At 37.2% G+C, this 22785-nt stretch overlaps 1 protein-coding gene across 3 annotated transcripts in view; it reads right to left on the bottom strand.

Annotated features, from left to right (window-relative positions):
- Nucleotides 1–22785, bottom strand: part of BTLA (B and T lymphocyte associated) — a 47735-nt gene that overhangs the window by 3769 nt on the left and 21181 nt on the right. For 2 of the 3 annotated variants that reach the window (XM_019652214.1, XM_019652213.1), the window contains 4 exons: nt 12775–13092; nt 4635–4670; nt 3319–3477; nt 1741–1787 (listed from right to left, as the gene is read on the bottom strand). In XM_019652214.1, coding sequence (XP_019507759.1) covers nt 1741–1787; nt 3319–3477; nt 4635–4670; nt 12775–13092 — 560 coding nt within the window. The remainder of the gene's footprint in view (nt 1–1740; nt 1788–3318; nt 3478–4634; nt 4671–12774; nt 13093–22785) is intronic. The other variant, XM_019652215.1, reaches the window with a different exon arrangement.

The following is a 22785-nucleotide window of genomic DNA, read 5'->3' as shown; positions in this document are numbered from 1 at the left end:
GGCTTGTCTCCACGGAAAGCTGTGTTAGAATGAATGGGGTAAAAGAAAATATGATGCTCTGTGGCTGAACCTATCCTATGGATGCTCTGTGGCTGAACCTATCCTATGGGCACCTCATCAAAGTGGGTAGGTGTCACAAGCCCAGTGTATGGTGCTATGGTGGGTAGAGATGACAAACACCAAAGCAGCTAACCTACTCTATGTTGTTCTGGCACTTTACAGTTTACAAAGCACTTTAAAAAAATATATGTATTGAGGTATAATTTGCATACCTTAAAATTCACTTTTTTAAGTGTACAATTCGGTGGTTTTTCGTATACAAACACTTTTGTACTCTCAAAGGACCAAGATGGAATAAGGTGACAACCTTGGCTTTTATGCTTTTAGCAGTTTTTTTCTCTACTTTGAATTTCTATTCCATGGTTCTCATATAAGTTCTCAAGAAATCTTTAGTCTCAAAGACCTAATATGGCATCTCTTTGATTATTTTCTGAAATGTTTGACAATTCAAAACTGAATTTTTGTGAAAGACATGAACACCTTAAAACAAAATTTCCAAATGATTGCTTACACAGAAAAACTTCTCTTGAATTCAAGTTCAAAACATAAATAATTTGTCCAGCTTATACAGGAAGAAATATGTCTATATTTTAACCAACCTGGGCTTTACTTGCTCAGTAAATTATTTAGATTATTGTTTTTAATAGCTTCATAGCTTCCAGGCCAGTTGTAACAGTATGTAGTTTGCTGTTATTCTTCACTATAGGAAGAATGGAAATAATACTTAAGAAAACCTCCCTACTTGAAGAAACAAAACCTTAGTACACATCACAATGATGCCTACTGATGCTTACTAAAAACTTACTAAGTTGAATGTATTTGACTTCATTTAAAATTAGGCAACTGGTGGGGAATGCTGGGTGCCATTTAATATTATATGTAGAATTATTGGCTATATCTGTCTGGCATTTCTGAAACTCTCAAACATCTTTATCTTGATTCTGGTTTACTGAAACACACACACACATGTTCCCTTACAGTGCCTCATTTATGACTACAGCATTTGTTTTTAACAGGAGTTTCATAAAATTGTTTTCAGAAACATATTGCCTCATCTTGTATTTGTTTTTGAGTCCCAATATTCAGACATTAAGGAAATCAAAAGCAAGGCCTGAGGTTATATCCCAAGAATATGTAAGAAAACTTGGCACTGCCTCCAAAACACTCTTTCCTTTGGGAGGTCTTGATGAGCCCACACACGTTATGAGGCACTGTTGCATAGTAACTAGATCTGTGATCATGCTTCTTTATCTGCTTGTGTGATTCACACCCCATTTTATGGTTATTTATGGTTCATTCTTTCATTAATTCTCAACTGTCTCCCAGAAAGACTGTAAGGTATTTTTGTGAGAATAAATGAATAGCCTGAAGTTACTATATAACAGGACAAGAGCAGTGCCAAGGTTATGCGGCTTAGTCTGGGTTTTTTGCACAGAGTCTACACTGCCACCCTTGCTCTACCAAATGACCGCTTATTTTGAGACTTGTTAATCCTGAAGAATCTTTGCTGCAGATGGAGGCAAATGTAAAATAAACACATTTTTAAAATAAGTCAATATATATAGCACCTAGAGCAGTGCCTGGCACATGGTAAGTATTACATAGACTTAGATTTAAAACAATATATAAATAGTGACATAGCATAGATTGCATCTGTTTTAACAGATCCATTGAACATACCAGATTAATTTCCCTTTCTTCTGTATCAGAAGGCTTCTTTTGTTCCCCTGGAATTCAAAAAGAAAAATAAGAAACCCAAAGGGAGTAAAGGACAACACAAAATTCTTCTCCAAGTCGCTGTAAATTACGGTTGTGGTAAGGATATGGATTCTGGAGCCATATTGCTAGGTTGAAATTCAGTCCCTAGAGCAGAAGTGGAATGTCCCTCCACTCATTCCCACCCACTTGCATGCCAGTGACAGTTATTATTAGTTTCGGCTTGTTTTCCGCTGTGACTAGCGTGGCACATGCACATCAGTTTGTGAGAATTCATGCTGCCTGTTTTGTTCACTGGTTCTTCACATCTCTCTCCAGAGAGCCCTCTGACGTATTCAAGGGGTTAGAGCAGGATCAAGCACATCACTTGAAAAAGGCTGGAATTCCTTGTTTTGGGGACATGCTATACTCAGTGCCAGACACACTGCTGCCCTGTCACCTACACACTGCTGCCCTGTCACCTACATAGCCAGGCTCTCCTACTGCCCAGTTCACCTTGGATGTGGTAAATCCAAGGATGTATCCCTGACTCTCTTTCTGACATTCTGAGAGAAGTTCCAACAGCCACAGGGAAAGGTGATGAAATCTGGAGAGAAACCATGGAAAGATCCTTGGCGTTGCAGATGTGGAGCTGAGGTTACAGAAGATTCCCTCAGTATTCTGAGAAGTTTCTGGGTTCTGGAAGTTCTCACCACAAAACACCAGAAGCAGTTTTGCCCTAGACAAAGATTTCTCTCATGGCAAAAATAAGAGTTTCTCTGTTTAGCTTAGTTTTTATAGCTACAATGTGGCTACTGTTGTGGGAAAAGGGATGGGTGAAGAAAGAAAGAGGAAGCGAGAGAAAAAAAATTGAGGTGGTTTAGACCAGAGCTAGATCATTTCTCCAAACATCTGTCTCTTATTGTGTTTAAATATTCCCTCAAAACATTGAGGGAACTCTTACAAAAGCAGAAGGAAATTGTTTTTAAAATATCACCCTTCACCCATCACAGCAAACCCCACAATTTTCAAATGCACTATTGTTGGGTGAGGGTTCAGTTTAAGCATGTGTTTGAAATGGCAACAGAAAGTACAAGCATATGAATTTCCTCTGAGGACACTGGATCTTCCTTTAAACAATGGTATGTATGATGGGCATGGTGTTGCTGTGAAAAAGAGAATGAGACAAACTAATCAGACATGTTGATCTGTGAGATTGTTTCAACCTCCCTTTCAACACCCTTAAAATTTAGAAGAGCTTTTTACCCAAGCCTAAGATTGATGCAAGCAGAATGAGTATGCACCAGTAATGTCCTCTTCCTTACCAAAGTGTTGGCTGATGCACTGTGTTGTGTTGAGCATGCCTCATAATGACTAGCACAAACCTGAATTAATCCATTTGGCTTTTTGGTAGAAGGATGAGTTACCCCCCAGGAAATCGTTATCCATGGTTTATTGCAGAATATTGGGAAAGAAACAACAGGAACCAACTATACATATATCAATCCTAGTAATTGAACCCAAATGTGTGGCACGGAGCAGCAGAGGGAAGACGGAACCCACCTTGGTACCTTCTCAGATAGCAGAATAGGCAGCAACAGGTAATGAGTAGAGGCAATCCTACCAAAGGAGGCAAACTATAAAGGATCCATCGTCTGTCCCCCATATCTTCTATGGGGGCTGGTCCTGGGGCACTGGTTGTATCTGAAATGTTAATCAATGCTAAAGACAATTAGGAAATCTGAGATATATTAGGATCCACAATACCCTCTATGTTGTTAGAACTTGAACGAAGGAGATTTCCAGATAATGCCTCCATTTCCCTTCCAGTAGGCTTTCCCTAAGAACCCCAGGTCTCAATACTCTCACCACCTCTTGCTTTATAGCTGAACGTGTGTGGGTGGCTCTGGGTTTTTATTTATCTTTTCCAAAAATTCTTACTCTGCTAGGGTTAATCCCCTGTGAAACAATATCCATAAAGCTCTCAGAAAGCACTTCACCAAGCCCTTTCACTTACATTGTCTTATTTAACGTTCATATTCATCACTTAAGAAAAGTAAGGAAGCCACTATTTTTATCTAGTCCCATGCCTTGACAGGAGTATTATTGTTCCAAGACTTGCCCAAGATCAGACAGCTAGTGAGTGGCAGTTCAGACTTAAGCCAACCTGTTTCTGATACTAAATTCAAATTCATTTAACACAGTGTCTTTTCATTGTCTCATAACTCTTTGGTATCTCCAAATACCAAATATTTTTGATAATTCCAGATATTTTTGGTATCTCCAAATATGACTTGCTGGACATATAGCTGATGCTCATTACTTTTGATCAATGTTAACATGCGTTAAGGCCCTGTTTGTCCAATGTAGGTTGCAACTTATTTGTGGTTCATGAAACAATTTAATAGATCACAAATAACATCAAAAAATGAAACAATACAGAATAGAAACTATCAGAATGCATCATATATCTTTAATTTGTGCTGGTGTTAAAATTTTTTTTTATGTAGCAAAGCTTTATTTCTAAATATATTAACATAGTTATCTATTAGCTTCCCCATATGCTTCATGTTTAGGTGAAGGTGATCAGGAGCTGCTGGAGCTGGGCATAAAGTGGTTTGGAAACTCAGAGTAGTAACACATAGTGTTATTCATGCTGCAGCTGCTCTTTAGATTGGGCAAGCAGCCAAGTCATTACCAAGGGTGACAGACACAGCTGTTTGGGGGAGGGGTATGGATGGGAATAGGAACTAAATTTCCCACAATAAATATCCTAATACAAACAAACCCACTCAATTAAGGAGATCCAACTTTTACTATTTCTCCAACCATCAAACAATCTAGTTTCTTTAATTTTATTTGACTAACTTGATACTTACTTATTAGAGGACGTTCTGAATAATTCTGAGTGCGTTCTGAAATAGAAAAACATGGATAAATATTGAATTTCGTTGTGAAAATAATGCAAGCATGCATGTGGTTATGTCAAAAATCAGAGCTAGTACTGAGAGGACTCCTGCATTTGCACTTAAACGATAATCCAATTATCCAGCAAAAGACAATTTGTGTGATTTGTAGATAACTTGGAGATCATGGGCACAAAATAAATTCCTGGATTTATTCTGAGGCTCACAAAAGATTGTGTAAACACAACACAGACTTCATCTGTCTGCTTCAGTTCCCTCTTTCCTATTCCTAAAGCATAAGGACACAATATAGCCTGTATGACATCTTCTTGTACCTAAAATAACAAGACACACATTCCAGGTGGGTGTGAAAGGCCAAAACGAAAGGATGCTTTCGATGATATTCTGGGTACTCATTCTGAAACCGAAGGCTGTGTCTCTCACTTCCTGCCTACTTGTACCACCGTCACTTTCCTGCTAAAACAATGACCATTTGTCTTTGTGAACTTTCAAATCAGGAACTGACCAAGGGCAGGTTGGGAAAGACGGAATTGCAGGCCATTGTATGTTCCAGTGACTCTTTCCCAGTTCAGTCAGCTTTTCCTCTGGGACTTTGCTTTGCAAAGTGCATATTTTCATTTCTTAACAGTATCCATGCCCTACATCCCTGTTCTTACATAGAGCAATTCTTAACTTGAATGTAAAGAGCTAATGAGAGTCAGACACAAAAGTAGGAAAATTCCAATAGCCCCTAACAAAGATATTTCAAAGGGAGAAAATGAAATATTTTTTTATCATACTTCCAAAATGTATTTACAAAAAAGCATAGTCTTTAAATATAATTTCTATATTTAAAGGTATTTTCTCTTCACCTCATTCTTAGTTCACTGAGCATTTCCAGGAATGAAAGAGAAGGAATTTTTCTGTGACCCTTTCCCTGTTGTTCGTTTTCATCACTTCATGAAAGGAAAATCCACACCCAGTTCAAAGCCAATTCCTAAACAACTCTTTTTACTTTTGTGAGGGAAGCAGAGATAACACGGAGAACTATTGTGCTGTCAGGAAAGTCATGACGCATTTTTGCAATGAAAAACAGAAAAAATACGTCATGACTTTTCTAACAACCCAATACTACACAGTTCCTGCTTCCCAGGACAGTATAATCCTTGATGGGAATAAAGACATTTCCATACATTAGTACAGTACAAGGAACTGTGTGGTAATTGAGAGGCACAGAACTTAAGTGGCATAAAAATTTCTAAAAAAGAGAAATCACTTCCCCAAGGGTGAACATGGAAGTTTTCACTAAGAACTTGGGAAGTGAGCTTGGCTCGACAGGAGGGGTAGAATTTTGATAGGTGTAGGCAGATGAATGAGTGCCTCATGAGTGGAGAGAACAGCATAAGAAGGACCGTGGTGAAGACATGGCAATGGCAAGTAGGGCTGTTTGGCTGGAGGTGAGAGTTTCTATGTGGAATCCAGAAACAATCCAGAAAGGTAGGTGGAGAAGGACTATGGAAGGCCTTGAATGCTGGTTAACAAACATGAGTCTAATGTTATAAGCACTGGAGGTGCTCTGCAGGAGACTCAATAAAAGAGTGACATTACAAATGAAGCCTATTAGGAAAATTAAGTGTATCAGGAAGAGTTTTGGGCTGAAATGGACCAGAATTGCAAAACACTAACGACAAGGAGTCCATACAATTAATTGTATCATTTAGACCAGCGGTTCTCAACCTTCCTAATGCCGCGACCCCTTAATACAGTTCCTCATGTTGTGGTGACCCCCGACCATGAAACTATTTTCGTTGCTACTCTATAACTGTAATTTTGCTACTGTTGTGAATCATAATGTAAATATCTTTTTGTTTTCTGATGGTCTTAGGTGACCCCTGTGAAAGGGTCTTTCGACCCCCAAAGGGGTCGTGACCCACAGGTTGAGAACTGCTGATTTAGAAGGAAGATAAATAGGCCTGAGAAGCTCACAAAAGCTGTAGGAGGGAACAAATCACAGTGAGAAGTTACTGACAGATGAGTAGAAGGCCAAAGCAAAACCCTGGGGAATTCCCAGTGGAGGTCAGGAATGTTAATTAACAAAGCAATAAGAAAGGGAGTGACAACAAAGGAAGGAAAGTAGGAAATTGGGAGAGTAGAAATCATCATTAAAATGCCCTTAATATCTCCTACTCAGTTCTTAGACTTTCCTTCACCACTTAATCCTTCACACCCTTTGTCCCAGTCTGAGTTTAATAAGCACATCCCCTCCAGGCACAGGGTTTAAGAGGGACTGCTGCCTCTCTTTCCACTGAAGTTAGCCCCCCTACCCCTCCCCTCTCCACAAGGGAGACAGATTATTAATCTGAATTTCAGCCTCAACTTGATCCTTAAAACAGGCATTTTACAAACTGTACAACCATCTGTAGTGGTCATGGAAGCACACAAATGTGGGAAGTCATTTGACTAAATTCCTCCCTCTTATACAGAAGTGGGTTTGTTCCCATGAAGAAAGGCTGAATTACACAAGAGGACTCTCTTCCAAGGGAGATGAATTTGATGTCACTACATTTAATTTAATTATACATTATATTACAACATGTTATATAAATTACCTAGTAGTACTTGATTATTTTATATTTAATAGTATAATTAATATTGTCCTGGAAATAATGTTTTTGCAAGTTTTGCCTATTTTATAATTTATTTTGCCAGATAAAAAGATATCCTTATTTCTTCAAAAGCTCAATATTTTATCTCATTATGTGAATTAATAATGCAGTTCTTTCCAGAAAGCATTCATTCCATACATCCTCAATGTACCCTTCTCCAAGTTGTTAAAGGCAATTTTTTTACTTCGCATATATTATGTTATTTAATTCATTTACAAAGAAATCTTTATTGAGCACCCACTATGTGCCAGACACTATGCCATCTATTTGTAGAGAAGCAAAGTTGTTTAAGACACAGCCTCCTTTCTAAGAAGGTTTATAAACCAGTGCACAGATGATCATAGGCAACCAGCATTGAATTTGATCCCGAATTTGCAAAGCAGAATCTCCAGCTCTACCATAAATTCCTTCTATAGTTCTGTGCTTCATACCAGAGGGCTGAGTTAACACCAGAATACTGTGCATTCCCTCATTGGCTTGCTTGAAGGAATTTAAAAGTGATTTGAAGAATTGTAGAGAAATTTAAGTGAATTCCTTCATTGGACTACTTTAAGAGAATTTAAAGACTGACTCTAAAGTGTGCATGTAAAGTAACAAATTAATTAAACACACACACACACACACACACACACACACACACACACTCACAATTTAAGCAGTCAAATGAATGGTAGCTGTAGCAGTAACTGCATGAGACTGCCTGTAGATTTCAGACATGTACCACACATTTTGAAATTTCTCTTTTGCAATAACCTTCAACGTCAGTGTATGGCCTACAAAAGAAACTATCTCCTTTCTTATAATTAAAGGGTAATATTCTTTGATACAAATATATTTTAAGTATTAAAATACATATAAAGTAAAAATTACTATTTTAATCATTTAAAGTGATATAACAATTCAGTGGTGTTCAAGACATTCACAGTGTTGTGCAACCATCACCACCATCAAGTTTTAGAACATTTTCATCACCCCAAAACGAAGCCGCATACCCATTAAGTTATCACTCCCCATTCTCCCTTTCTCCCAGTCCCTGGCAATCATTCATCACTTTCTACTCTATGGATTTACCTATTCTAGGTATTTCATATAAACAGAATCATGCAATATGTGATCTTTTGTATCTGCCTTCTTTTATTTAGCATAGTGTTTTTGAGGCCCATCTATGTTCTAGAATGTGTTAGCACGTCATTCCTTCTTGACAGAATAATAGAATAATATTCCATTGTATGATTTACCACGTTGCCTTTATCCATTTATCAGTTGATGGACATTTGGATTGTTTCCATTTTTTGGGTTGTGACTAGTGCTGCTATAAATATTCATGTACAAATCTTTTATGGACATATATTTTCATTTCACTTGAGTAATTACCTAAGAATGGAATTGCTGTGTCTGTGGCAACTCTGTTTAACCTTTTCAAGACCCGCCAGACTGTTTTCCAAAGCAGTCACGCCATTTTACGTTTCCACTGACAATGTATAAGGGTTTTAATTTGTTCACACCCTTGTCAGCAGTTATTTTTCTATGCTTTTTAATTCTAGTCATCCTAGTGGCTGTGAAGTGGTATCATCATAGTTTTGATTTGCATTTCCCTGATGCCTACTGACACTGAGCATTTTTCACGTGCTACTGGCTATTTACTTGTACATATCTTCTTTGAAGAAATGTCTATTCAAATCTTTTGCCTATTTAAAAAAATTGATTGTCTGTTTGTTGTTGAGTTGTAAGAATTCTTTATATATTCTGGGCACTTGTCCCTGATCAGATATATGATTTGCAAATGTTGTCTCACATTCTGTATGTTATCTTTTCACTTTCTTAATAGTGTCTTTTGGTGCAGAAAAGTTTCCAGTTTTGATAAAGTACGAGTTATCTATTTTTTCTTTTGTTGCTTATGCTTTTGATATCAATCTAAAAAACCATTGACAAATCCAAGATCATGAAAATTTGCTCTATATTGTCTTCTAAAGAAACATATATAGTTTTATATAAACATAGGTTTTATAGTTTTAGCTCTTGTATTTAAATAAGACCCATTTTTACTTTTGTTGTTGTTGTTGTGTGAGGTAGAGACACCAATAATTCTTTTGCATGTGGATATCCAATTGTCCCAGTATCATTTATTGAAGAAATTATTCTTTTCCTATTGAATGGTTTGACATTCTTATAAAAATCAATTGACCAAGGATGTATGGATTATTCTGGATCCTCAATTCTATTCCATTGATCTATGTACTTACCCTTATGCCAGCACCACAGTTTTTATTACTGTAGTTTTGTAATAAGATTTGAAATAGGAAAGTGTTGAGTCTTCCAATATGGCTCTCCTTTTTCAAGATTTTTTTTGTCTATTCTGGGCTAATTGCAATTCCATGACTTTGAGAATCAGCTTTTCCATTTCTGCAAATAAAAGGGATTTTGATAGAGATTACGTTGACTCTGTAGATTACTTTGGGAACTATTGCCATTTTAACAGTGTTAAATCTTTTAATCTATGAACATGGGATGTCTTTCTATTTATTTACATCTTTAATTACTTTCAGCCATGTTTTTTTCAGTGTATAAGTTTGCACCTCCTAGGTTAAATTTATTCCTAATTTATTCTTTTTGATGCTATTCTAAATGGAATTGTTTTGTTAATTTCCTTTTCAGATTGCTAGTTCATTATTAGTGTATAGAAATATTACTGATTTTTATTGTTTTATTTATTTATTTCATTAACTTTATTGGCATGATGTTGGTTAATAAAATTATATAGGTTTCAAGTGTACAATTCTATAATACATCATCTATATATCGCATTGTGTGTCCACCACCCAGAGTCAGTTCTCCTTCAATATTGAACGCTTTTACCCTCTTCTATCTCTCCCATCCCCCACTTACCCTCTGGTAATCACTAAATTATGGTCTGTGTCTATGAGTTTTTGTTTGTTTGCCTTGTTCATTTGTTGCTTTCAGTTTTATATCCCACATATGAGTGAAATCATATGTTCTTGGCTTTTTCTGTCTGACTTATTTCTCTTAGCATGATAATCTCAAGATCCATTCATGTTGTTGCAAATGGTAGTATTTCATCTTTTCCTATAGCCTAGTAATATTCCTTTGTATATATGTACCACATTTTCTTTATTCAATGACACTTTAGTTGTTTTCATGTCTTGACCACGGTGAGTAATGCTGCAATGAACGTAGGGTTACATGTGTCTTTACAGATAAATATTTTCAGATTTTGGGGTAGATACCCAGAAAAGGGATTACTAGATCATATGATAATTTTATTCTTAATTATTTGAGGAATCTCCTACTGTTTTCTTAGTGGCTGCACCAATTCACCTTCTCACTAGCAGTGTATGAGGGTTCCTTTTTCTCCACAACATTTGATGTTACTTGCCTTGTTGATAATAGCCATTCTAATAAGTATGAGGTGATATCTCATTGTGGTTTTGATTTGCATTTCCCCAATAGCTAGTGAAGTTGAGCATCTTTTTATATATCTACTGGTTTTTGTATGTCTTCTTGGGAGAAGTATCTGTTCAGATCTTCTGCCCATTTTTTGTTTGTTTGTTTTTAAGAAATTTTATTGGGGAACAGTGTGTTTTTCCAGGACCCATCAGCTCCAAGTCAAGTAGTTGTTTCAATCTAGTTGTGGAGGGTGCAGCTCCTTGGCCCATGTGGGAATTTAACGAGCAACCTTGGTGTTATGAGCCTGCACTGTAACCACCTGAGCTAACTGGCTACCCCTTCTGCCCATTTTTTAATTAGATTGTTTGTTTGTTTTTGTTGTTGAGTTGTATAAGTTAAGTTCTTTTTATATTTTGGATATTCACTCCTTATTGGAGGTTTTATTTGCAAGTATCTTCTCCCATTTTTTTTGTTGCCCCTTTGATTTGTTGATGGTTTCTTTTGCTATACAGAGCGTTTTGGCAATATACAGATTTAATGCAATCTTGATCAAAATCCCAATGACACATTTTGAAAAGAAATAGAAAAAAAAATCATCAGATTTGCATGGAATCACTAAAGATCCTGAATAGCCAAAGCAATCCTGAGAAAAAGGAACAAAGCAGGAGGTATCACATACACTGACTTCAAATTATACTACAAAATGACAATAATCAAAACAGCGGTACTGACAATGGAACAGAATTGAGAACCCAAAAATAAGCCCACATATAGATGGGCAAATAATTTTTTTATGAAGAAGCCAAAACACAATGGAGAAAAGAAAGCTTCTTCAATAAATGGTGCTGGGAAATTTGGAAAGCCATATGCAAAAGAATAAAATTAGACTGCTGTCACCATACACCAAAATTAACTCAAAACGTGTCAAAGACCTAAACATAAGAACGAAGTGATACATTGCATAGAAGAAAACAAAGTTGTTAAACTTACAGACCTTGGTCTTAGAGAGGATTTTATGAATTTGACCTCAAAGGCAGTAAGAAAAAGTAAATGAATGGGACTGTATAAAAATATTACTGATTTTTCTTTTTATCATACAACTTGTTGAATTCATTTATTAGCTCAAGTAATTGTTGTGAACTTTCTCTACATAAGATCATTTCATCTGTGAATAGAGATTTTTACTTGTTCCTTTACAATTTAGATGTTTTTTTTTTCTTTCCTAATTGCTCTGGCTAGAACCTCCAGTTCAGTGTTGAATAGAAGTGGCAAAAGCAGACATCCCTGTTTTGTTCCTGTTCTTAGAGGGAAAACTTTCAATCTTTCACCATTGAGTATATTAGCTTTGGAATTTTCATAAACCAAATATTTTCTTTTTCTCCCCTACTCCACTCTTTCCTTTTCCATGTTTCATTTAACTTGGTTTTGCCCAACTTAACGTCAACCTGTGTTTGCTTTGCTGTTTGAGTCTATTGAAGTCCTCTGGAGAGGGTATGAGGAGGCAGCTAAGTCTATGAATATTCCCAAAACTCATCAGAGAGTCAGGTTATTTGTGTTTTGTTTGCCTCTGTGCAAAATATGAACAATTAACAAGTGTATAATTTTCTGAACACTAAGAACATAACTTCAAGGAATTATTATCACTAAAAGTCAAGGACAGAGAAATGGAAGAAAAAAAAGAAAAAGAAAACAAGGACAGAGAATAGAATGCTATCTACTACTATTGGTATTAATTTTGTAATTTTTCCCACATTTCAGTGATCTACTTTTGGACTTATCAAATAAATTTTATACCCCCTAAAGGCATAAACAATAACTTTCATTAGATTTTTCTCCACTCTTCTCTAATTCACTCATCTCAGAACATACATACACATACACTCACACATACATGTACATGTGTCACAGTTTGTGAGGTGTGGCAGTGTTCTAATGTTTTATATAAGTCCAGAGTCTAACATAAGTACTTGAGAAACTGGGTTCTCCTTTTCCTTGAAACATAATGAGAAAAACATTAGATAGTCTTGGTGTCTAGAACTCACCTGTCACATAAACGGTTATTAAATGGCTTTCACGGAGTCCAGATGAAGTATTCAAAGAACAACGGTATGATCCATTGTCACTAGCCAGCACTTGATCAAAATGCAGAATAAAAACTGAAACGTTCTTCATATATTCCCAATTCATGTGTCCCCGATGTCTATCCCCAAGATATAAACACCTTTGATCTTTGAACTTGCACCAGGCCACATTAGATTTGTTAACACAGAGTCCCACAGGGCATTCCAGTTGAAGTGTATCCCCTGCTGAGACGTTCATGGACTGTCTCCTAACATAAAGTTGTTCACATGATTGCTCCCCTGAAAGATGAAAACAAACTTAAAATCAAACCTGTTCTGGAAGGACCAGATATTTGTCACTTCAACAGTTTCTGCAAAAGATTTCTCAAGCATGAGTCTGTAATTTTTCCAGATAATATTTTCCAGCAGTTAACCTTCACTAGCAAAGTGTCTGGCACATAGTAGGCCAGACAAATTTTTGTTTAAAAAAAAACCATAAATCACTTCTTCAATTGTTCAATAATTTGCTCAATTTCCAAAATATTACTAATATTTTCACTATAAAAATAAGTATTTTTACTTATTTTTATTATTTTGTAGCCGCTACAATAGGTAGCAAATAATTACAGCAATTTTTGTTACTTATTATATTCCTGAGGCTATTAAAAATGCATAAATATTTTAACTCATTTAATCCACACAGCAAAAATAGTATGTTATTATGAACCTTGTTTTACAGATAAGGAAACTGAAGTAGTAAAGAACTTGCCTAAAGTTATATGCTAATAATTAGGAGAATCAAGATTTAAATTTATACTAGAGTCCATTACTCTATAATTTATTAACTATTCCTCTGTTGTTTCTTGAGCAGTAATCACATTTTCTATTACTACCTCTGGTATATTCCAATAAGTGGAAAAGAGGAATTTTTGTAGACAACTATTTTCCTATAATACTTAGCATTAGAAACGTTTTTTTACTTGTTTTTCAGGGCTTTAATGCTGCCTTGAATTTTCTTCCATGACTTTTTCCATGTATGAGACATGCAACTCAAAATACTATCTGGGGCCGGCCGAGTGGTGCGTTGGTTAAGAGCTGGCTTGGGACAACAGCTCTGAGCAGCAGGACCCTGGTTCGGATCCCACATGTGGGCCATTAACGCTGTGCCCTCTACAGCTAAGATGGTGAACAATGGCTCGACCTGGAGCTGGGTTGCCATGAGTTGCCAGCGACGGCGTAGGCTGCAGCCCCTGCTGCAGTGGGCTGCCATAAGCTACCGTGGGTGGCAGGCAGCCAGCGTGAGCAGCCGGCAGCCAGCGTGAGCAGCCGGCAGCCAGCATGAGCTGCCAAGAGCCACTGTGAGTGGCAGTCCAGAGGCCAGCGACCAATCTGCCTCACCCAGGAAGAGCGCAATAATAATACCAACATGGGCCAATGAGGCAACATTCTCCACAACTAGACTGAAGAACAAAAGGACAGCAACTTGTCTGTTCCCCTTCCCTGATTCCCCAGTGCTGTTCACCTCCCCCAATTTCCCAATAAAAAATCTTAAAAAAAATACTATCTGAAAATAATATGATCTTAGATAACTCGAATTTTTTATGTTTTCCCAATTGGAAGAAAGAGCAGTGATCCACCTCTTTTGGCCCAACACACAGGAAATATGCCTCCTTTTGTTTTGGTGAGGAGAGCTTTTTTCTGGAAACAGATTTTTTTTGTTGTCTTCTATGAACCTTTTGTTAGTAATTGTCAGTTGAATATCAAATTTGCAGTCAAGAAAAATTTTTTTAAATATTCTACATTATTGAATAAGTTCTGTTACCCAAAACTTATCATGAAGTGTTTACTGGTAACCTCAACATCTAGGATATAACTGAGAACCAAAATACATGAAAAATAAATCTTTAAGCAAGCAAAACAGATGTGGCAAGATTTAAAATTTATCCCATTTTATACATTATTCTTACAATTCCATTATCATTTCCTGATTATCCCAAGGGCATAATTGTGTTATATAAAACAAAGCAATAACTATGTTCATGATGACAAAATCAAACCAATAATAAAACATTAAATTATATTTAATATTACCCATTTTTTGAAACAAAGAAAAATTTAATCACTTTTATAAAGAATTTCATCATAAATTATTAGTTCAAAAATGTTTCAGGAAGAATAGCTTGAAGTCTAGATGAACAGAAGTCCTACAACTAAGGACATACAGAGGAAGCCATCTTGATACTGGCAAGAGGGGCGGAGATGCAGAATGGGCTGGTTCCACACTCACATGTGATTGTTAAAAATCAAGAGGAATATCTTGGCTGCAAAGGATCCCCTGGAGGAGCAAGGGGTCCCAGACCCACACCAAGCTACCCAGCCCAGGTTCCAGTGCCAGCAAGAGAAGTCCCCACTACTTTTGGCTGAAAACCAGCAGAGATTGTAGCTGAGGGAGATGAAATGCAGCTAGAGTCTCAAGTATTCCTTTTAAAGGGACTGTGCATGGGCTCACTTGTTCTGAACTCCAGCACTGGGGGAGCAGCTTGAAAGGGACCAGAGACCTACAGGGAGAAACTGAATTGTCTGGCTCCAGGGTGAGGACTAGAGGGGCAGCTTTCTCCAGGTCTGAAGTGTTGGTAGAAGCTTCCTTTGTTGAGCCCTCCCCTCACTCAGCATGCAGATGCAGGTGGCCACCATATCTGAGTTTCCATCAACCTGGCTAACTCTGGTCTCTTAACCCTGGTGATTCTCTGAGAAATGACCCAACCCAAATTGCAGGCCCAACCAAGCCTCTTCCAGTGGCTTTTCCATACAAGTGCACTGCTTTGGCTCATGCTTAGAACTTTCCTAAAAACCCAAGCAAGCATCATCTGGCCTCAGTGTGCCCTGTACTTCTTCCTGAGCAGCCCCAAGCCTGGCACTAGTGGCAGCCAGCCTCAGTTCATGGCTTAGTCTTTCCAAGGAAACTCCAAGCTCAGCATGATTGGCAGCAATCTGTGAATTGCTTTGTAGCTCATGCTAAGTGACCCTGGGCAGGGCACAGGTTATAGCTGAACTTGGCCTGAGGTGGGGCTTGCATGCCCTGTGGCCAGCTTCTGACCATGCTGGAACACCACTCAACCCCCTCTGAGGATGACACACCCAAAGGGAATACTGGGTAGAACGGTGCTAAAGTGAATCCTGCTCTATAGGGTCAGCCCCTGCACAACAGCTCCTTCCCTGCAGTCATGGCCAGTGGTCACAAACAACCAGCCTAAGAGTCAATCCCTTCCATTAACAAGCAAATAACAACCAAGGTTCAACTATAACAGGAAGGCATACACAACCCACACAAGTGACACACCTGGAGCACTTGGCTCAGGTGACCAGGGAGACTGTGCCACTGGGCCCCACAGGACACCTATTACATAAGACCACTTTACTAAAACTGGAAGACATAGGAGCCCTACCTAATATGTAGAAACAAACACAGGGAGGCAGTAAAAAATGAAGACATGAACATATCCCGAATGAAAGAACAGAACAAAGTTCTAGAAAAAGAACTAAACAAATGGAGACACAATCTACCAGATGCAGGGTTCAAAACGCTGATTATAAGGATGCTCAGTGATCTCAGGGAGAACTTCAATAAAGCCATTGGAAAATAAAAATGGAGACAGAAAACATAAAAGAGAACGAGTCAGAAATGAAGAATATAACTGAAATAAAAAGACACATTAGAGGGAATCAATAGTAGATTAGATGAAGTAGAGAACTAAATTAGTAATTTAGAAGATAAGAAAGCAGAAAACACCCAATCAGAACAGCAAAAAAGAAAAAAGAATTCAAAAATATCAGGATTATTTGAGGGGCCTCTGGGACAACATCAAGTGTATCAATATCTGCATCACAGGTGTACCAGAAGGAGAAGAAAAAGAGCAAAAACTGAAAACCTTTTTGAAGAAATAATTTCTGAAATGTTTCCTAACCTGGTGAAGGAGATATACATACAAGCCTAGGAAGCACAGAGTACCAAACAAGGTAAACCTAAAGAGGCCTACACCAAGATGCATCACAATTAAAATGCCAAAGGTTAAACACAAAGAGAGACTCTTAAAATCAGCAAGAGGAAAGCAGTTAGTTACCAACAAGGGAGCTCCCATAAGACAGTCAGCTGACTTCTCCACAAAACTTTGCAGTCCAGAAGAGATTGGCATGAAATATTCAAAGTGATGAAAAGCGAGGACTTACAACCAAGATTACTGTACCCAGCAAAGCTATCATTTAGAATCAAAGGACAAATAAAGAGCTTCCCAGACTAAAAAAAAAAAAAATCTAAAGGAGTTCATCACTACTAAATCAGTATTACAAGGAATGTTAGAGGAATTTTTTTAAGAAGGTGAAAAAATATTTAAAAATATGAATAATAAATTGGCAATAACTACTTATCTATCAGCAATACTTTAAATGTAAATGGATTAAATACTCCAATCAAAAGATAGAATGGTTGGGCCGGACGAGTGGCCGGCTGAGTGGCTCAGTTGGTTAAGAGCTCACTCAAGAGTGTGAGCTCTGAGCAACAGTGGTTTGAGTCCCAGCCTGAGCTGAGCAGCCGCTGAGCTGCCAACAGGTGGCAGGATGGCTCAGTTAAAAAAAAAAAAAAGATAGGGTGGTTGAATGGATAAGAAAACAGGACCATTATATATGTTGCCTACTAGAGACACTTCAGATTGAAAGACATACACAGACTAAAGTAAAGTGATGGAAAAGATAATTCATGAAAAGAAAAAGCTGGGGTAGTAATGCTTACACCAGACAAAATAGACTTTAAAACAAAGGCTATAGCAAGAGACAAAGAAGGATTCAGTAATCCCACTTCTGGGTATTTATCTGAAGAGACCCAAAATGCTACTTCAAAGAGACGTGTAAATCCATATGTTCATTGCAGCATTATTTACAATAGCCAAGATATGGAAGCAACCTAGGTATCCATTAATAGATGAATGGATAAAGAAGACATGGTACATAAATACAATAGAATATTACTCAACAATAAAAAAGAATAAAATGTTGCCATTTGCAACAACATGGATAGACCTAGAGAATATTGTGCTGAGTGGAGTAAGTCAGACTACGAAAGACAAATGCCACATGATTTAACTTACATATGGAATGTAAAGAACAAAATTAATGAACAAACAAAACAGGAACAAACTCATACATACAGAGCACATTTTGATGGTTATGGGAGGGGGGTGGGTGGGTGAAAAAGAGGAAATGATCAAGAAGTACAAATTGGTAGTTTTAAAATAGTCATGGAGATGTAAAGTAAAGCATAAGGAAAATAGTCAACAATATTGTAATAACTATGTATGGTGTCAGATGGGTACTAGATTTATTGATCATTTTGTAAGTTATACAAATGTCCAATCACTATGTTGTAAACTTGAAACTAATATAATATTGTATCTCAACTGCAATGAAAATATTTTAAAAATTGATTAAAATTAAAAAAAGTTTTGGCCTCCAAGGGGGTAAAATTCAATTACTTAGATTATACATTCATATGCAGTATTCATTCTCTGATAATTGCTGGATTTTACTGTCCCTTTTGAGACTCATGCATAAATGGAGCATGAGATATGAAACCATTTTATGACATCCACTTAATCTTTTCCACAGTTACATCATGAGTGTGTATCAATCATAGAATGAACTACTACTGAACTGACTGTGCTGTTAAAAAATAAGTAAAACCAACCAAGATTCCCTTTGGTTAAACACTTTGTAGTGATTTATATCTTTTTATTTTTCCAGTAGCATTAGGGCTAAGCACGTGGTCTGAAGTGTGTTTTCTCTTTAAGTGCCTTTTCCTACATCCTTATAGTTCATTCTTGGTTCTCTTTTTCTCTGTTTTGAACTACTGTTTCAGAATATAGCCAATCCATCCCCTTCATTAATTTCTTTCACTTATCTTCAAGCATTCTTCTGAATAGATTCACAGTATCTATCATTGGTTATAATGACATAAGCATAACTCAGATTATAGCCAAAATTCTCTTTTAAAGACAAAGGAGGCTAAGGAGTAATCAGATATTGAACTGGGGGACAGCTCTTGGCCCTGTGTTCCACATACTGCTCTACCTAACATAATGTTCCACTTTCTTTCTACACTCTTGCCTGCATGAATATGCTCAATTTTAGCTATTTCCTAACACCCAATAAACCTCACACTATAATTTATGCTCACATGTCATCAGTCCTTACTCAAAATAAGTATAACCTGATTGAGTTTTCAGAAGTCAGATGGAGACAAGGAACCTGCAAAGAACTTTTAAGAACCTCTGAATATTTGTATATTTATGACTGCTCTGAGACCTCAAACAAATTTGCTTTAAGACTTCCTAATTCAGTTGTTCCAAAATTTCAGAATAAAAATGAAAGTAAACTAAAAGCCAAGTTATGAGGATGAGGTTTTCAAAAAATTGAAGAGAAAGGGTAAGATAATTTATCAAAAGGAAGTGCCTAACAATATAACACCTAGATGTGGTTAGACTTATGACAAAAAAGCAAGGAGGCACAGGCAGAAAGGCCAAGTGAAACCCTTATTTCCAGAAGTCCAATCCTCTCCCTAAAGTTAACAGGTTATCTCAGCCTCCTAACTTCCCTTTTCATTTACTTGGATAAGTCAATCATATTTGATGGAGTTTATAACTCTGTGCCAGCATTGTGAAAAATGACGAGATAGTTATAGACAAAGACCTTCTTCCTTCTAGGGACTTACCATTTAATTGGTGGAACAAGATTAACTCACAACAAGGTCTCTTTTCTGGAATAAATTTACTATCTACGACTCTTTTATTCTTCAAGTTTACCTGAGCTGAAAGCAAGGCTCAGAGGGGCCTTGTATACTAGTTGTTAAGGAGTATGGGAATAAATAAGACATGGTGTATGTCTTTATGGGACTTGCCTTCCAGTGGAAAAGAAAAGTATTTGACAAATGGGAGAATGAGATAACATGGTAAAGAGGTGCAAAGTTTGCATGGGTGTACAGAAGATTCACTTCAGCTGGGGCTATTGGGGCAAGGCTTACTGGAAAGGTTGTATTTGATCTGCACGGTAGTGAATGTGTAGCTCTTTGAAAATTAGAGCAGTGAATGGGCATAATGGGTATTTTGTAACTCAGAAAATGAAAGGGCAAAAACAGAGAGGCCAGGAATCTCATGACAGGTTCAAAGATTTAATACATATTTGGACCATGCTTTTATGAAAGTGACATGGTGACCACTAGTTATTTCAGAAGAAATGGAATAAGCATTAGATGGGAGAAGTTTAAACTTTGACTATGAACCATGAGAAAATACAGGACCTGATTCTTTGGGGTTATTTATAAAGGGCACAGAAAAAGCTAAAAATGAGAATATTCATTTGAACATGGTTGCTCAAATGCTAACACATTGTGATATTGATACAGTCACCCAGTCCCATTGGCCCTCAATATTTTAAAAATAAAATAAAAAGATTGAACTGCAAAAAGAAGAAAAATCTTGCCCATTACCCTTCCTACACAAGAAAACATATATAACTTCACCTCTTTTAGTGTGTGACTAACACTACAAAACCACTTCTAAGCTTCACTTTCTGTGAAAATATGTTACCTTTCCCTTTAGCCATTGGGCTGTCAAGCAATGCTAGTAGTGCCATTGAACAACCCTTCTAGTTCTAGCATTTTATGACTCTATGTGTGGGAGGAGAGCACGAAGAGGAGAAGAGAGCTGTTGGTCTTGGCCACATCACTGACATGCAATGGGATTATGGAAACATCCCAGCAGTTCCTGCACATTCTTATCAGCCGGATGAGGATCATTGACTGCTGCATTGGCAGGCATAGAAATTTTTCTTGAATGGAGGAATAAATAAATAAATGCAGGCTTGCCAACAGGCACTGAAAGTCATCAAGAACACTTCCCTTTATATAAAGAAGGTGTTATATTTTCTATATATCTGAGACTGAAACTGATATTTGTAGTGCAGGAATGATGCACTGAGCTAAGTGGCACAATTCTAGCTGCTTTTCTTGAATTATGCATATCTATCTTATGTCACACAGGGTATCCAAAGCTGTCCCCAAGGGGTTTGTCTTGCCAAATAAAATTTTTTTCAGAAGAGGGGTGAAGATCACAGTTGCTTTTGGCTGGGATTTATAAGCCATTAGTTATGGTTGTTCCTGCTGTTACTGCTCAATCTGTTTTTCTCAAACATTCATAGTCAATAGTAGTAAAATTTCAATGTTAAAAATAATTTAAATACATGCAGTAAAAGGATGAAATCTCTACCATCCCCAGATCATCAAATGATACAGTATCCCTTTTCAAGTTACTATAGGTTTAGGAAGCTTCTTATTAAAAATTCGTATGAAGGGCTGGCCGAATGGTGCATTGGTTATGAGTTAGCTTGGGACGCCAGCTCTGAGCAGCAGGCCCCCGGTTCAGATCCCATATTAGGGCTGGTGACACTGCACCCTGTATAGCTCAGATGGTGAATAACAGTTCTACCTGAAGCTGAGCTGCCAGTGAGTCGCCGGTGATGGCGTAAGTTACAGTGGGGCTGGCAGGCAGCGGGTGTGAGCTTTCGTGAGCTGCTCTGAGCCACTGTGAGCGGCCATCCAATGGCCCATGAGCAACTGCCTCACCCAGGAAGAGCGCAATGATAATACCAACATGGGCCAGTGAAGCGACATCCCCCACAACTAAACTGAAGAACAAAAGGACAGCAACTTGTCTGTTTCCCTTCTCCAATTCCCCAAGCTGTTCCCCTCCCCCAATCCCTCAATAAAATAAAAAAAAAATTCTTATGAAAACCACTACTATATCATTACAGTGTATATATTTCATGACTAGGCTGTAACTAGCATATTTGATGCCCAGAGTATATTTTTGACAACATATGGAAAAATAGTTCCAGAAATAATCATGAAATGACACAAACAATAAAATGAACAGAAAAGACACATAGTCAGTGAACACACAGTTCATCGAAGTTTATATATAAAACCATGCAGGTTAAAACATATTTGAAAAATAATATTAGAATAAAAATTCTAATTTTTAAAAATAATTTTTATATCTACATAAATTGTGTGAACTTTGATCCTTTAGTTATAGCCTGATAGAGTAATTTATAGAAATAATTTCCCAATAACTAATAAGTGGATTTTAGTAAAACTGAAATTCTACAAAAGATACAATTTATGTAATTACTAAATTGTTCCATTAATGTACAGTGGTTTTTTTAATTCATTTTTAAAATTTTAAAACCACACTTTAAAGAGAATACAATTCAATTGTAAAAATTTTAATCAATAAAACATTTTATGTAGAAACTTTAGTTCATACATGAAATTACCTCACAATATATTCAGTTTCAGTATTTTAAAATGAAAATCCAATCACAAGGCGTTTTGTCCAAGACCCTCCAGAGAATCCTCAATGCCTGTAGGAACATGTTCAGACCATCAAATGGCATTTAGCCCCTGAGTTCTTATGTAAACTCACCTACCCCCATACTCCAGCAATCCAAATCCACTTAATGTTCACCCCCCCCACCCCCAATCATGGTGGAAGTCCCATGTGATTTTCTGTGACATGCATCACTCTATTATAATTAAATATGTGTTTATGCATCTGTCTTCTTATCTTCTCCATGACCTTCTTAGTTGCATGGACCTGTCTCTGCAGAAGGAGATGGCCTTAGAAAAGGTATGAAAGTGAGATGGCATGATGTACCCTGAGACTGAACAGAGACAGCTTCATGAAGAGAAAAATCTGTTCACAACTCTAACTAATGCTTTCTGTGCATTAGGACACAAAGCAGACACAGCTGAGCCCTTAGAGAGATGACCCAAAGGTACTGAGGTGAAGAATGTATGCATCTCAGTATACTCTGCTGTGGTTAACTTTTAACCATGAAAAAGAAAGAAAAAAAAAAACTAGACCTCAACAGTGTACAGTGTGGGAA

This window comes from Hipposideros armiger, unplaced genomic scaffold (genome assembly GCF_001890085.2).
Source record: "Hipposideros armiger isolate ML-2016 unplaced genomic scaffold, ASM189008v1 scaffold_176, whole genome shotgun sequence".
In the NCBI taxonomy this organism is placed as follows: Eukaryota; Metazoa; Chordata; class Mammalia; order Chiroptera; family Hipposideridae; genus Hipposideros; species Hipposideros armiger.
This window is presented reverse-complemented; position numbering and strand designations above follow the sequence as displayed.